At 38.6% G+C, this 13,491-nt stretch overlaps 2 protein-coding genes across 2 annotated transcripts; one reads left to right on the top strand and one right to left on the bottom strand.

Annotated features, from left to right (window-relative positions):
• Window positions 1-512: 512 nt before the first annotated feature.
• On the top strand, window positions 513-1,395 carry PKNH_0837300 (conserved protein, unknown function; the record flags this gene model as incomplete). The annotated part of the gene is made up of 3 exons (XM_002258954.1): window positions 513-681; window positions 980-1,051; window positions 1,199-1,395. 3 exons carry the CDS (start codon window positions 513-515, stop codon window positions 1,393-1,395), a joined length of 438 nt encoding a protein of 145 aa, XP_002258990.1.
• A 769-nt stretch (window positions 1,396-2,164) lies between these two features.
• On the bottom strand, window positions 2,165-12,628 carry PKNH_0837200 (conserved Plasmodium protein, unknown function; the record flags this gene model as incomplete). Its single annotated transcript, XM_002258953.1, has 1 exon — window positions 2,165-12,628. One exon carries the CDS (start codon window positions 12,626-12,628, stop codon window positions 2,165-2,167), a length of 10,464 nt encoding a protein of 3,487 aa, XP_002258989.1.
• Between the last annotated feature and the right edge of the window lie 863 nt (window positions 12,629-13,491).

The following is a 13,491-nucleotide window of genomic DNA, read 5'->3' as shown; positions in this document are numbered from 1 at the left end:
TGCGGAATAAAAATTAAAAAATTGCTACTTATCCAAATGAGTAAATATCGCATTTCGCCTTAAATGATAATTAAAAAAAAAAAAAAAAAAAATTTTCTTTTCCCCACTTAATGAACTTACCCCCTTTCGGATGCTTTCCATTTTGTCGTTCCAATAGAGAAAAATGATGGAATGAAAAAAAAAAAAAAAAATTCATCATAAGAAAGCATGTCCTCGGCGAAGTTGTAAAATCGGACGGATACAGTGGATAATCGCACTGAGACGCCAGGAATTTATTTCTTTCCAAAATGGCAAATCATAAGGAGGAAAAATAAAATAGGAAACAGAGACCCCCTGACCTTATCTCAAGGAAGGGTTCCACGGAAGGTGTATATATGTACATATGTACATACGTGCACACATAGGTTCGTATTTAGGTGCACACGTGTATATACTTCCATTTGAATGATTCCCGCCCCCCCCCAGCTGAACAGCGCACAACTGGTACACGGGCACAACTGCACAACCGAAGGATGGCGTTTAGGTTTAAGCGGGAAGGCTGCTACAGCAAAAACAGGCTGAGCGAGCTCTTCCGGAAAAACCAGACCTTCGTCAATCAACTCATGTACGACGTCACAGCCTTCCACTATGAGAATTACATGAAAAATAAAATTCGCCAGAGCATAATGAACAACTACAATAGTAAGGGAAAAATGCCAATAGGGGAAATGGGCAAATCAAACAATGAGACAATGAAACAATGAGCAAATGAGAAAATGAGCAAAGAAACAGCGCGGCTACAGCAACAGTGAACATTGCTATACACGTGTGTGCAACTTCTCTCCCCCTTCGACATTCGTGTGAGGGATCATTTTGTTACCCTCCCCCGACGAGTGTTAAGAGTGGAACCCTGTAAAATTAACCCATATGCTGTATATGTATGCAGCGCATTATCTCGCCCCAATTTAACCAATGCTTCAATCTTTTCTCCATTCTGCAGACATTGAAAAAATACAGTCCATGCTAAGCTTGATAAACGGCGATAAGGAAAATGCCTTCAAAATTAAAACAGGTATCATCTTATGCGCCATGGGCGCGCCAGCGCACGTACACTCTGCTTCTTGTGGCACATGAACAACAAACTGTCAACCATGAAACATGCTGCCTCTTATAACCTTCTTCCTTTTTCCAACCCCTCCCCCATCTGTATCCTCCCTAGGACACTTCTTCTTCCGCACCGGAGTTCCTGTTATAACGCCGCACATCCAACAGACCAACGAATTCGCAGAAAACAACAACTACGTGCACAATTTTAAAACCATAAAAAAAAAGTACCTCAAAGATGCTTACGATTCGTACAAACATAAAATTGGCGGGACCGACCCCTCCGTTCCCATTTTCTACAAGCATAAGTGAAAGCGCTATATGTGTAACTGTTTTCAGAAAAAACAAAAAAATTATCTGCGCTGATTCGCATGATGTGGCTAGCAGCTAGCCAAAATATCATTATTCTGTGAAAAAAAAAAAAAAAAAAATTACAAATATACCTGAACAGGTCATACAATTTTCAAATTCATTTTGCGCAGAGATGAGAGAGACAGAATAAGTGATACACAAATATGGGTAAAAGAGAGGACATTCTAACGATTAACCCACTTGTATAGAATAACTTTTTTCCCCTCATATATGTGTATCACCGTTATGCGTCTTTTTTCCTCCATTTTTTTTGTATTACCTCATCACCCCACGTGGGTGAAGAAAAGTAACATAAACACTTTTTACATTTATTCATTTTTGCAACTTCCGCACCTTGGTTTGTTGAGCGGGAGAACGGACAAGAAAGGGTTATATTAAACGCACATCGCGCATACAATGCGGGAAAATCAAAAGGGAAAAAAAGAAAAAAAAAAAAAAAAACGGATAAGCAATTAAGCTTGATATAGCGGAGATGCTGATCTATCTGCCCCGCCCATAACTCATGAAACTCAACCGTCTTGGTGGACACACGCTTTTAACGGTGAGATTTTTGCACAAGGCCGAGGGGAGTAACAAACGATGGAGGGATCACAAATGCACAGTGGTCAACATCCCCTAGGGCGGTTGCAAGCTGGTGCATGAAAAAAAAAAAAGGCACACTACTAAGCATGCTTATACATGCTTCGCCTAGCTCTTTTCCACCTTTTTTCTACCTCATGAGAAAGTCTGTGTACACCTGGTTCAGGTCCACTTCCAAAAACAAATCATTGATATCGTTCTCGACGGAGTTCAACTCCTTGAGCAGAATAAAGGTCTCGTCCTTTGGCTTCTTCATAGAATATTTGTAAAAATTTAATTTAATTTTTTTGGAAAGGTATACTAAAATGAGGGGAATATTCTTACACGAGTGCACGGATACTTTTTTTTTTTTCTTCTTTTTCTTCTTTCCTAACTGGTAAATATCGTAATTAGGCAAACAATGTACATGGTTCCATTTGTCATTTGCCATGCTGTACATATCATCGGAGGATATTTCTTCATCATTCTCTCCATTTGGCATCAAGTGAGAAAGATGACTGACATCGTTGGAGCTGCTGTTGCTAACATCAGGGTCATCGGAAGAATCCGATAAAATTCCACCCATATCTTTCGAAAAATTGTTGGAGAAATTACTCCTTACGGAATTCACAGAGGAGCTACTTAAGTTATTTTCACATGAGGAATACCCTGAGAGTTGATTCTTCTTGTTGATTATGTACTCACTTAGGTAGTTGTCACAGTAGTAGAGGTTTTTCTTTACATTGTTGGAGTAGCCGCTGTGGAAATCTCCTTCTTCATTTTCGTTTTCCAGTTCCTTCATGAATCTTATCCCTTGATCATTCGCCTGATTATTTCTGCTATTACTTTGTACAGGGGGTAAGGGGCTTGTACTTGTCGGCTTCCCTTCTCCAGTAGCTGCAATAGCACTATTGCCACTATTTCCCTCCCCCCCTGCTTCGGAACCCAATTTCTGTTTCGTGTTAGCACTTGCAGGGGTGTATAGCTTTTCAATAATGTCTAGGAACGCAATAAATTTCCCTTCCTCGGCTTTTGCCTTATTCTGCAATGCAGTGTTCATTATAATCTGCGAAGGCGATATCGTGCATCCTTTACTAAGCGCGTCCTCCTCCTGATTGGCATTCAAAAGAACCGTGATTATATCGTCCTTGTGCCCATCGGGCTCGAGTTCCTTCCGCTTGGCACATGCTGTGAAATAATCCTCTTCCCCATCATTCAACACATTCATTTTAGTTGTTCTTCCGTCCGGTTGGAAACTAACTCCTTGGATTGGCTCCTCCTTCGTTTCTGAATCGTTCTCCATTTTCCTTCCAAAGGGGAGGGGATCTACATGTGTGTTTCCTCCCCCTACGCCCTGCATATGCACAACAGGGGGGATACTTTGCACAGGGGTGTCCCAAGCACTAGAGGTACTAATACCTCCAATCTGGTTTAGATCGTCTGATACCCCTCTGGTGTAGTTACCCATATCCCTATGCGCCGAAAAGGAGTTCTTTTTTATGGAAATATCCTTGAAGAAAATCCAAGAGTAAAAGTTGATAAAGCTAACATTTCGCTTGACCAAAATATTGATGATAATGAGAAGTGTCTTGAGAAGAGAAAGAACATCGGGATTGTTGCATGAGTTGAAATCATAAATATAATTGTCTTCATCCTTGTCTACATTTTTTATGTCTTCCAGGGTTATTCTGTACTTCATCCTTTCTACATGGTAAATCTGGAATATGAGCGAGATGAACGTAGGGATGATGATGTATATTTCATTCTCGTCATTCTTAATGATGATGGTGCAAATTAAAATTAATATCTCCCGGTAAAGCTTCAAGTCGGTGCAGAATTTTAGATACTCTGAAATATTTTCTGCAATTTTGGGCAAATGTGCAAGGTAAAAATTTCGATTTCCTGCTAAAATAATGAGCGATAATTTATTAATGTAGTTAATCCTTGAATTTATTATGTTAAATTTAAGTGAGAAAATACTACTAGTAGGAACTAGCAACAATTCATCAATATTGGACTCGTTCAGTTTTTTGAAAATACTTGCTAAAGCCTTAAAACACCGTATGTCAACGTTCGTAATGTAGGCATACAAGTCGAACGTAATTTTCTTTATATAATATTTGCAGTTGTAATTGTAATCGATTAGCAAGTTCATGATTAGCAAAAAGGAGTAACGGAAGAATACATTCTGCAAACTGTTGTTATAAATGAGGGATAGGTATTTGTTGAAATTTTCGTAAAACAAATTGACCGACGATTCACAGATATAGCTCTTCATCTGATTGGCGTTACTTGCATTACCACCTTGATGGTTTCCACTTGCATGGTTGTTACTGTGTGAAGTTGCATGTGTAGTGGTATTTCCAGTACCGTGCACTACACCGTGATTCGCGCTATTACCACTTGTTGTACCATCCCCCGAAGTGCCACTATGCACCACGACATGATAAAAGCAGAGCAGCAGGAATGACAAAGCGTTGATAGCAGCTATTTCTGAATAATCATTTATGTTAAAATTTCTCTCTATAAGTTTCAAATTCTTCACGTAGTAACATTTTGCATTTTTTTTTTTTTTTTTGAAAAAATTATTACTTATGAAATAATCCTGTATCACATAATGAATGTTAAACGGAAGGACAAAACTGGGGAGAGGAGTTTGTACATTGTAATTATTCTTCACATTCTTGGAGTAGTAACTGTAAAGAGAAATCTGTATTAATATACTTATCTGTTCCAGAATTATTTTCTTTTGTAACTTATCATTAAATACGTATTGATGATTATTTTCAATCACGAAGAGAATGTATAAAAACCATAAGCTGCTCATAATATTCTGAGATGTCTGTGTAATTTTTTTTATCAGTGAAAACATAAAATCGATAAAGCAGTTGATAATTCTCTTGGTAAGTGTGCAAATATTTAAATAAATATGAAACACAAAATACATAAATTCATTTATGTTAATTTTAGTCTTATATTTTTCATAATAATTTAATAAGTCATCCAAAATTTTTACTAATATATCATCATGAAATTCTGTTAACAGAGTTAGCGAAAATGATAATTTTTTTTTTTCAATAAATTCACCTGACTCGTTCATAACAATCATACTTTTTTTCATCGAGCTTTTTGCAAATTTTCCAATAAAATTAAATTTTTTTAACAATTTTTTTTCCCTTCTGAAGTATTCTCTTATTCTTTCCTTCCTTATTTTCTTTTTTCCGCTACTCATGTTGATGTTTGTTCGTCCCATAATGGCTCCCTTATCATCAACGAAATGGTCCACATGCTCTTCAATAATTTTCTGCTCATCGTGATCACTATCCGTATCGCTGTCGTCGTAGTCACTATCGTGCTCGTTAGCCCCAAAATTGTAATCGTTATATTCGTCCTTTTCGTAGTCGTTTTCACTGTCGTTGTAGTTTCCGTCGCAGCTATCATCGTCATCACTACCATCCTCATCATGGGGATGATTGCCCTCTAACTGATGACCAGTTCCTATGCGCGCCACCCTCATGACGCTTTTCAAAAATCGATTCCTGTGTTCATGTGTGAACGAAGCTGTCTCGTCATCCGACTCAGACTCCTTCTCCTGATTGCACTCCTTCCTCTTCGAGATGTATTCCTTAAACATGGTGTAAAGACTATCTATAAAGAGGAAGTCGCTTCTCGTCACGAAATAAAGCAATTTATTTATCGAAATTATATTTCGTAGGCACACTTTCAATAGCAATATCTTCTTGTTTCTCTTCGATCCTTCGTTCGGAATATCGTTGCTCCTTAGCTTTCCTCTGTACAAGAAGGTGTGTTCAAGTCTATTGGACAAGGCTAGCGTACTATCGTCCGTCTTCGTAAAAGTGTTGTTATCACTCTGCACGTTCAAGCTGAAATCTCTCGTCATAGAACCCAGTCCTACCACAACACCTGATCGTCCCCCTCCTGTGCTCACTCCTACAGGTCCTGTCTCCATATCCACCTCACCCATCATACTAGCTAGCTGATTGTTCTTGAACGTCTCGCTCTTCAAGTCCTGCATGTGTTTGCGAGCGGATTCATCCCCTTGAATATCGCTTCGAAGAAGGCCTATTCCTGGGTTGCCCCCTCCCAGGTTATCTCCTCTCTGTTGACTTCCTCCCACTCCAAACGTATCTCCATGTATTGGCACCGTCCCATCCATTTGTATCTTCTCATTTTCATACCCAACATTTCCGTAGTAAGCACTTGGATAAGTTCCACTCACCATGGAGCTATTCAAACCATCTCCCCCCTTTCCATATATGCCTTGAGTCACCACTTCATTTTGTTTGTTTAAATTTTCTCGATAAATATATTTCCCGTTAGAATATGCCTCCCCTGAGAAGGCAAAGCTTCCATTATCCCCTCCATAATTCTGCACCAGATAATCGCTACCTGAATTCACCTGATGGTTCCCACCTCCCAAATGTTGGGCCCCGTTCAAGGTTCCTCCCACACCGTGACTATCCATCACAAGGCTCTCCATGCTAAGGGGATCTACCACACCCAATTGCTCCACGGGAAGATTCTCTACACTTACCTGTCCCATGTGGCCATCCCCAACATGTGCCGACACATTTCCGTAGGGGTAGTTCCCACCGGCGTACTGCTCGTAGGATGAGGCCCCTTCAAGGTTCGATGCCACGTTTCGTCTTAATCCTTCGATGTCAGATGCGTTACCCATGGATGCATTCATCACTCCCTCCATTGCCGCTTCCCCCTCTACATTCATGCGCATTGCTCTGTCTGCCGCGTTACCCATATGTATTGTTTCATCCATGAATGCGCCTTGGTTCATTCGAATAGCTTCCTCCGCATGTTCTGCGCTACTCATACGACGCCCATCGGTTGAGTCCCTCTCCGCGATATTCCTGTTCATAGATCCTTCTTTCATAAGGTTGCCTTCACGTGCCAGTGTATCTCCGCCTTGAGCAAACACGTTGGAAAACACACCCCCATCGCTGTTACTCACATTGACAGGATTTATGCTACTACCCATGGGGTCGATGGTCCCAACAAGGGGGTCCATATTCCCACTAGCGGTGCCCGGGGCTACAGGACTACCATTCTCATTGTACATGCTTCCATTATTATTATAAACACTACTATTATTGTTGTATAAACTACTACTATTGTTATTGTAGTGGCTACTATTCGGAGGAGCGTTACGATCATCCTGCGTTAGGAGACTCCTATTATTCCGACAATACACTCTTAGCTTCTTCTTCAAATAGATATACAAATTAAAAATAACGGAGAACAAAGTTGAAATATTTTTCTGTTGCACACTGATAAATTTGTCATCCGTTTTGATAGAGAAGACTGTACAAAAAGCTGCAGTTGAAATTTTACCTTCACATAAGCTATTTTCAATATCATCCACTGTTATATTTCCATCGTATTCAAATCTGTTTGGCAATTTCAGTTGTGTTTTCAATTCATCTTTGTAGATTATTTTAAAAACTTCACTTAAGAATTCACAAAACTTCATGATAAAAAACAAATTTTTTTTCTTCTTCTCAGTTTCTGCTTTTATAATGTATAGAAGATCTAGGAAGAAGACTGTAAGGTAGTATGCCTTCACATCCTTCTCCACGATAATATTTTCAATAAGATAGATGATAGTTTTTAGTACTTCCTTGTAAATAATTTGTTCATTAAAGTTAAATAAAATTGTCATGCTTTTCCTAAGGATGCTAAATATGAATACATCGTTTTTCACAAGCAGATTATTCCTATTGATTAATTCGTATTGGTATTTACTTGCCAAAATGAACTCCTCGTAATTCGTGTGCTTCATCACTTTTCCAAAAGTAATGTCCTTTTCCAGTACATCACACGAGAATACATTTTTATCCGTATTCGTCTCATACAAAGGAAGGATATTTTTTATAAAATTGATAAGCTGTATTTGTAGAATGTAATACTTTTTCAGAGTAAAATAAAAATAGAGAAACAGTATATGATGAATGATTTGTCTGTAGTAACTGTTCAGAATTTTTATGTAATCCATATTTTTGTTGTAATTATATGCACAGAAGAATATGTGTGTGATGAGATTGATTACGTCTCGCTTGAACTCCAACAACATGCTCTGTTTTAACAGATTTTTCTCCTTCTGAGTGGAACCCCCAGTGGATGGGTTAACAGGGTTAATACCGTTAATAGGGTTAGCTGTGCTAGTTGCGTTAAATGAGTCATCCTCATTAATCGCACCAACGGTACTGATTACGTTCTCGTTGCTTGTCTCGCCGCCTTTGTCGTTCCCATTATTGTTAGCGTTGTTGTTCACTTCCCCTGCGTGGGTCCCTATCTCCCCCACGTTCTCGTTAATATAGATGATTTTCAAAAAGAGTAAGAAGAAAACATCGAGGTAGTTCCTAAAGTAGGATGCACTCATGTTACCTTCCGTGCAAATATAGCACATCACTATCTGCAAATTCTTTTCATAATTATGCAACGACATTTTCTTCCTTGCGTTGTATATCTTTTTACTTACTCTGTGTTTGTATAACCATAACATGAAGTTCTCAATGCCCATAAAAAAAAAGTTAAGGTAATCAAATTTGCACTTCAACTTTCGCAGTTTCTTTTCATAATTATTTTGCGCACTTATGCGTGGGTCGCTCAAGGTCGCGGCGCTACTCACCACTGGTAACCCTCCACTGACTGCAACCTCCTCGTAACTCGCACCGTGAACACCTCCTCCATGCACCCCCGCACCGTGAACGCCTCCTCCATGCACCCCCGAACCTTGAACAACTCCAGAGGTAACAAGTCCCTCTTCAATCTCGTTAATTAAATCAAACATGTTAATAATTATACTATCTAAAATATACGCTAAGTTCTTCTTGTTGCTCTTTATATACTTAATCATATAATAATTTATTAGTGTGTTTCTCCTAGTGTATAGCTTAAAAACATCATGCGTCAAATTATAAAAGTTCGAATGAACGATCTGGTATTCACTTGTTTTATTATTTAAAATGAACTGAAGAATTACTTTCACGTTTATTGTTAACTCGTAGTTGTCCTTACATTTCAAGGAATCCCTCAAAATCTTCAAACAATACATATTGTCACAGAAGAAGTATAAATTATTAATGTCGAAAAATATTTTTATAAATTTTTTATTTCTCTTCAATACTTTAATGTAGTGGAAGATGCACTTTACTATTTTGTTTGCGTACACCAGTACACTTTCCATGAATGCTATATTGAATAGCAGCTCGTTCTGTTCCGTTCTAGCAAAGTGGTTGCGAAGGGTGTTGTTCTTCTTCCGATTCATCCGATCTATAATTCTCACTTCATTACATTCTCCTGATTGGTTTTGATTTTTCACCTGACCCTCAGTCACATCGCTTACACCTCCTGTCAGAGGATCCTCCTGCTGTGTCTTCACACCTTTCTTCTTTCCATAGTACATGTTCCCGGGGCCTAGAGGATTGTCCGTGTCCCCATCTCCACCCTCTGTTGTCTTGGAATTCTTAAGTAGAGACCGGTTAAAATTAATCCTCACCACTTGTAGGAACAACACACACCAGAAATAAAACTTGTCCTCATTATCACAGGTGCAGTTCCTTAAAATATATCGAAGAAAAAAGTAGCAACTTCTATTAACATATTCCTTTTCCACCAGCAAGTGATAATTGTAAAATAGAAAAATACCGTATTCGTAATTATTTGTAAAGTAGTACAGATCACTATTCTTTACTATGGCATCTTTCAAATTTCTGCTTAATTTTTCTCTGTACTTTAAAAGTATATAGAAAAAGCGTTCATCATTTTCTAGCTTCACCCTGTAGTTGCTGGAAGTATTACCACCATTGTGACAGAAGGTTGGTCCCCCTAGATAACCTCTACTGTTATTTATGCCTTCGTTAAATGGGCCACGATTATTATTCACATGAAGGTGGTAGTTTCCATCCACTTGTGGTGTCTGCAAAGGAGTTACCTTATAAATGCTACTGGTATTGGAAGCGGACAAGGAACTCATATCATTTTCAAACAACTTCTTCTTCACCTTCCTCTTCATATTATAATCCATGTATATGTCGGTCATCCTTATTTTTAGTTCCTTATCATTGCTATAGTGCTCGTATTTCATTTTACTATCGGGTGATTTGTAGTCATCCTCCATTCCATTTGAACGTGTCTCCCCTATTTTCTGCATCTTATTCCTCTTCTCCTCTACGGGGGAGGTCATTTGAGTCTGCACGGGTACTTGGTTGGCGCCACCACCCCGACGAAGAACCGAGCGGAAAAATGTGCACTCCTTTGACAGAAGGATGAAACATCTATTGAGGTAGTAATTGTTGTAGTGCATTACGAAAAAGAAAAAGTAGTACAGAGAGCTGTGGCGATGGGAAATCACCTCATGAATATCTACAAAGTATCTTCCGCTCAACTCCCTCACATGACTGTACTTGTTAAACAAAGATAAGAATACCAAATTCAAACGTTTCATTAATTTCAAAATGGCAATACTAAAAGAAAACAAAAAGTAAGTGTAGATGTACCGATCCATTCGACGCAGAAAATCAACGAAGAATGTCATTATGTTCATTAGGTTTGTGAACCTCTTAGTATATCCATCAACATTCTGTTTGATCATATTTTCATAATTCTTCAGGAGAAAGTAAAAAGTGCAAAGGAAAATATTCATTATATTATTAAAGCTTATTAAATTTAACATGAGAACGTTTCTAAAGAAATGCTTTATCCTCTTGTCACTCCGATTCTTGTAACAGAAGTTTAGAAGGAACAGGAATATCTTATTCATTATCTGTCGGTTTATATTTACGTAGTCAATATTTTTTAAAAGAGTATATAGGACTTGTGATACGCTGTGACAGTTGTCGTGGAATTTATTCTGCAAAATATCTATTACCGTTTCTACGAATACCTTATAATTCTCTATGTTGATAATTCCTTCCTTCAGGTTTTTCTCATCGTTGTTTTCGAACAGGTACAGATATTTAAATATTCTTCTGTTCAATCCTATATCTCCTTTTTGTAACAAGAAGATGACATTCCTCGCGATAATTTTTTTACTTATGTCATTGAACAACACGCAGGGGCTACTAGACGAGTCCATTTCTTCTTTTAGCCCCATTTCGGAACGACCAGATGTAGAAGTTCCTACTCCTTCTAAATTGTGTCGCTCCGGAACGACATCATATCTTACCTTCTTCACGTCGCTCTTCGGAAAGGAAGAAGTATACCCCTCCCTTGAATCCATGCGTACGTCGTTACCGAAATTACTCTCCTCCTGTAAGGGCCCATCGAACCCATCCACTTCGTGCTTTTCCAACATCTTCTCGTTGTATTCACATTTTTCCTCCTTACTGGATTGCCTAAATGAATCCTCATCCTGATATTCATACGAACCACCCCGATTCTTAATGTCTATCTCCTGGTTACTACTCCACATAGATTGACTCACTCCTCCACCCATTTTTCCCATCAAAGGGTTACTACCATGGCTTGCCTTGGCCAATCCGCTGCTGTATTCACCACCGCCTTCTTCCTCCAGATCCTTGTCACTGTAATATCTCTTTTTGGAATTTCCTCGTTCGTACTTGTCTGAAAGACGAAGGGTACCTGATACCCCATCTTCTGTTACTCCCTCCTCCCCTACTCTGCCGCTTCTCCCTTGTACGGTTCGCGCGCTGTATGATGCAGATCTCACGACAGCTGATTCAGTATCTCCATGATTTACATTTCTCACATCGTATTCTCCACTTCCTTGAGTATTTGGATATCCCCGCGGAATATAATCAACGCTCCTACCTCCACCCCAAGGAGCCCCCTTCCTGCGATTCCTGAAATTCCCCTGACTTAGCGGAAAATTGTTGATTAGCAAACTAAGGGTGATCCTCTGGTTAATGATGCTCTTATCCTTTAGGCAAAAAATTAACGAAGACAAAACCAAATCATCCTTAAAAGGAAGTAGCATGTTAATTCTATCGTTGGACAGAAGATGAATTTGTGGGCTGAACGATGTCTCCAGGAAATGTAATATGTTCGTTCTAATTTCTGTATGCCTCAGTAGAAGTAGCCATATATTATTAAAAAATATTTTTTCTCCAATGTAATTGTTTATGGAGTAAATATACAGCAAGATATTGTTATCGCTATCCACCACGTTAAAAAGAGAAAGAAGCAAAGCGTACGCAAAGATATATACATTTTCACGTAGGTTTAAAATGCTCTTTATATTTTTAAAATAAATTGTCTTCAGATTTATTGTGCAGTGTAACATAAATTCAAAAATGCCTGAACATAATATGTGGATGCTATTTATGAAGAAACTTCTTTCTGCTTTTTTAAAAATTACTGAATAAATGATTAAGGCTTTTGAGTGTACTCCTGAGGGTAGTAGTGGATTCAAACATTGAGACAACCTCCTAAATAGGAGGAACTTGGAAGACACATCTACGAAGACATCGTACTTTTCTATCGTCAAATATAATTTCTGTAAGATGTTGCTTAGATCCGCCCATTCTTGTACCTTTTCGAATAGCAACAGAATGTTCGTTATATCGTTGTTCAGTTTTTTCCTCAGGAGTCGCCTGGCTTCATCCGTCTTCTTTATCATCTTGGGGGATTCTGCGCGGAACTATATTAAGGCATGTCGTGCACCGGGGGAGGAAGGCGTTACACACAGATGGCTGTGGAGTGTTATGAAAAAAATACTAAAGGGGAAACGGTTCGCTTACGGAAAATAAAATGTGCACACTCACATATACACATACATACATATATGTACATATACACATACACACATAATCACATAATCACATATATGCACGGATAGTCGGTCAGGTAGCCTTGGCCAGACAACAAATTAGAAACACTACCCTGTAGCGCATTTCAACACAGGCCAATGGTATACGTATCGATCACTTTTTCCACCAGTCACCACCTGCTGAGGTGTGCACCGCCCTACCCACAACAGGTCACTTCGTGGATGCCACGAAGTTTACACTGTGGAAGGAATTCAAGTACGATCATGCAGATTTACATATGTATAACTGCTCCACGGAATGTTACGCCCTTTTTCCTTCCTCCACAATTCCAATTCTCATGTGGGGGGGAAGGGAAAAAAAAAAAAAAAAAAAAGAAAAAGAAAAGAAAACTGCTCCTTCGCGCTGGGAAGAAAAAGTTTTGCAAAATGGCAAAAAAAAAAAAAAAAAAAAAAAAAAAAGGAACAATACAATTCAGCACAGTACAGTGCGATGCGTGTATGTATAAACATATGCAAGTACAAATGTACATGTTTTCATACACGGCGATACGTATGATCCCTCATGGGGAAATCGCTCACAGAGAGTTGGTTTTCTCTTTCTGTTCGCTTCGTTGCATTTTTACCCTCTTACTGCCTTTTTTTTTTTTTTTTTTTTTTTTTTTTTTGCCATTTTGCATTTTTTTTTATCCTGCGCGTATTTGCCCAAAAAAGTG

Source organism: Plasmodium knowlesi (assembly GCF_000006355.2).
Source record: "Plasmodium knowlesi strain H genome assembly, chromosome: 8".
Taxonomy (NCBI): Eukaryota; Apicomplexa; class Aconoidasida; order Haemosporida; family Plasmodiidae; genus Plasmodium; species Plasmodium knowlesi.
The sequence above is the reverse complement of the archived record's forward strand: the minus strand, read 5'-3'. Positions and strand labels throughout refer to the sequence as shown.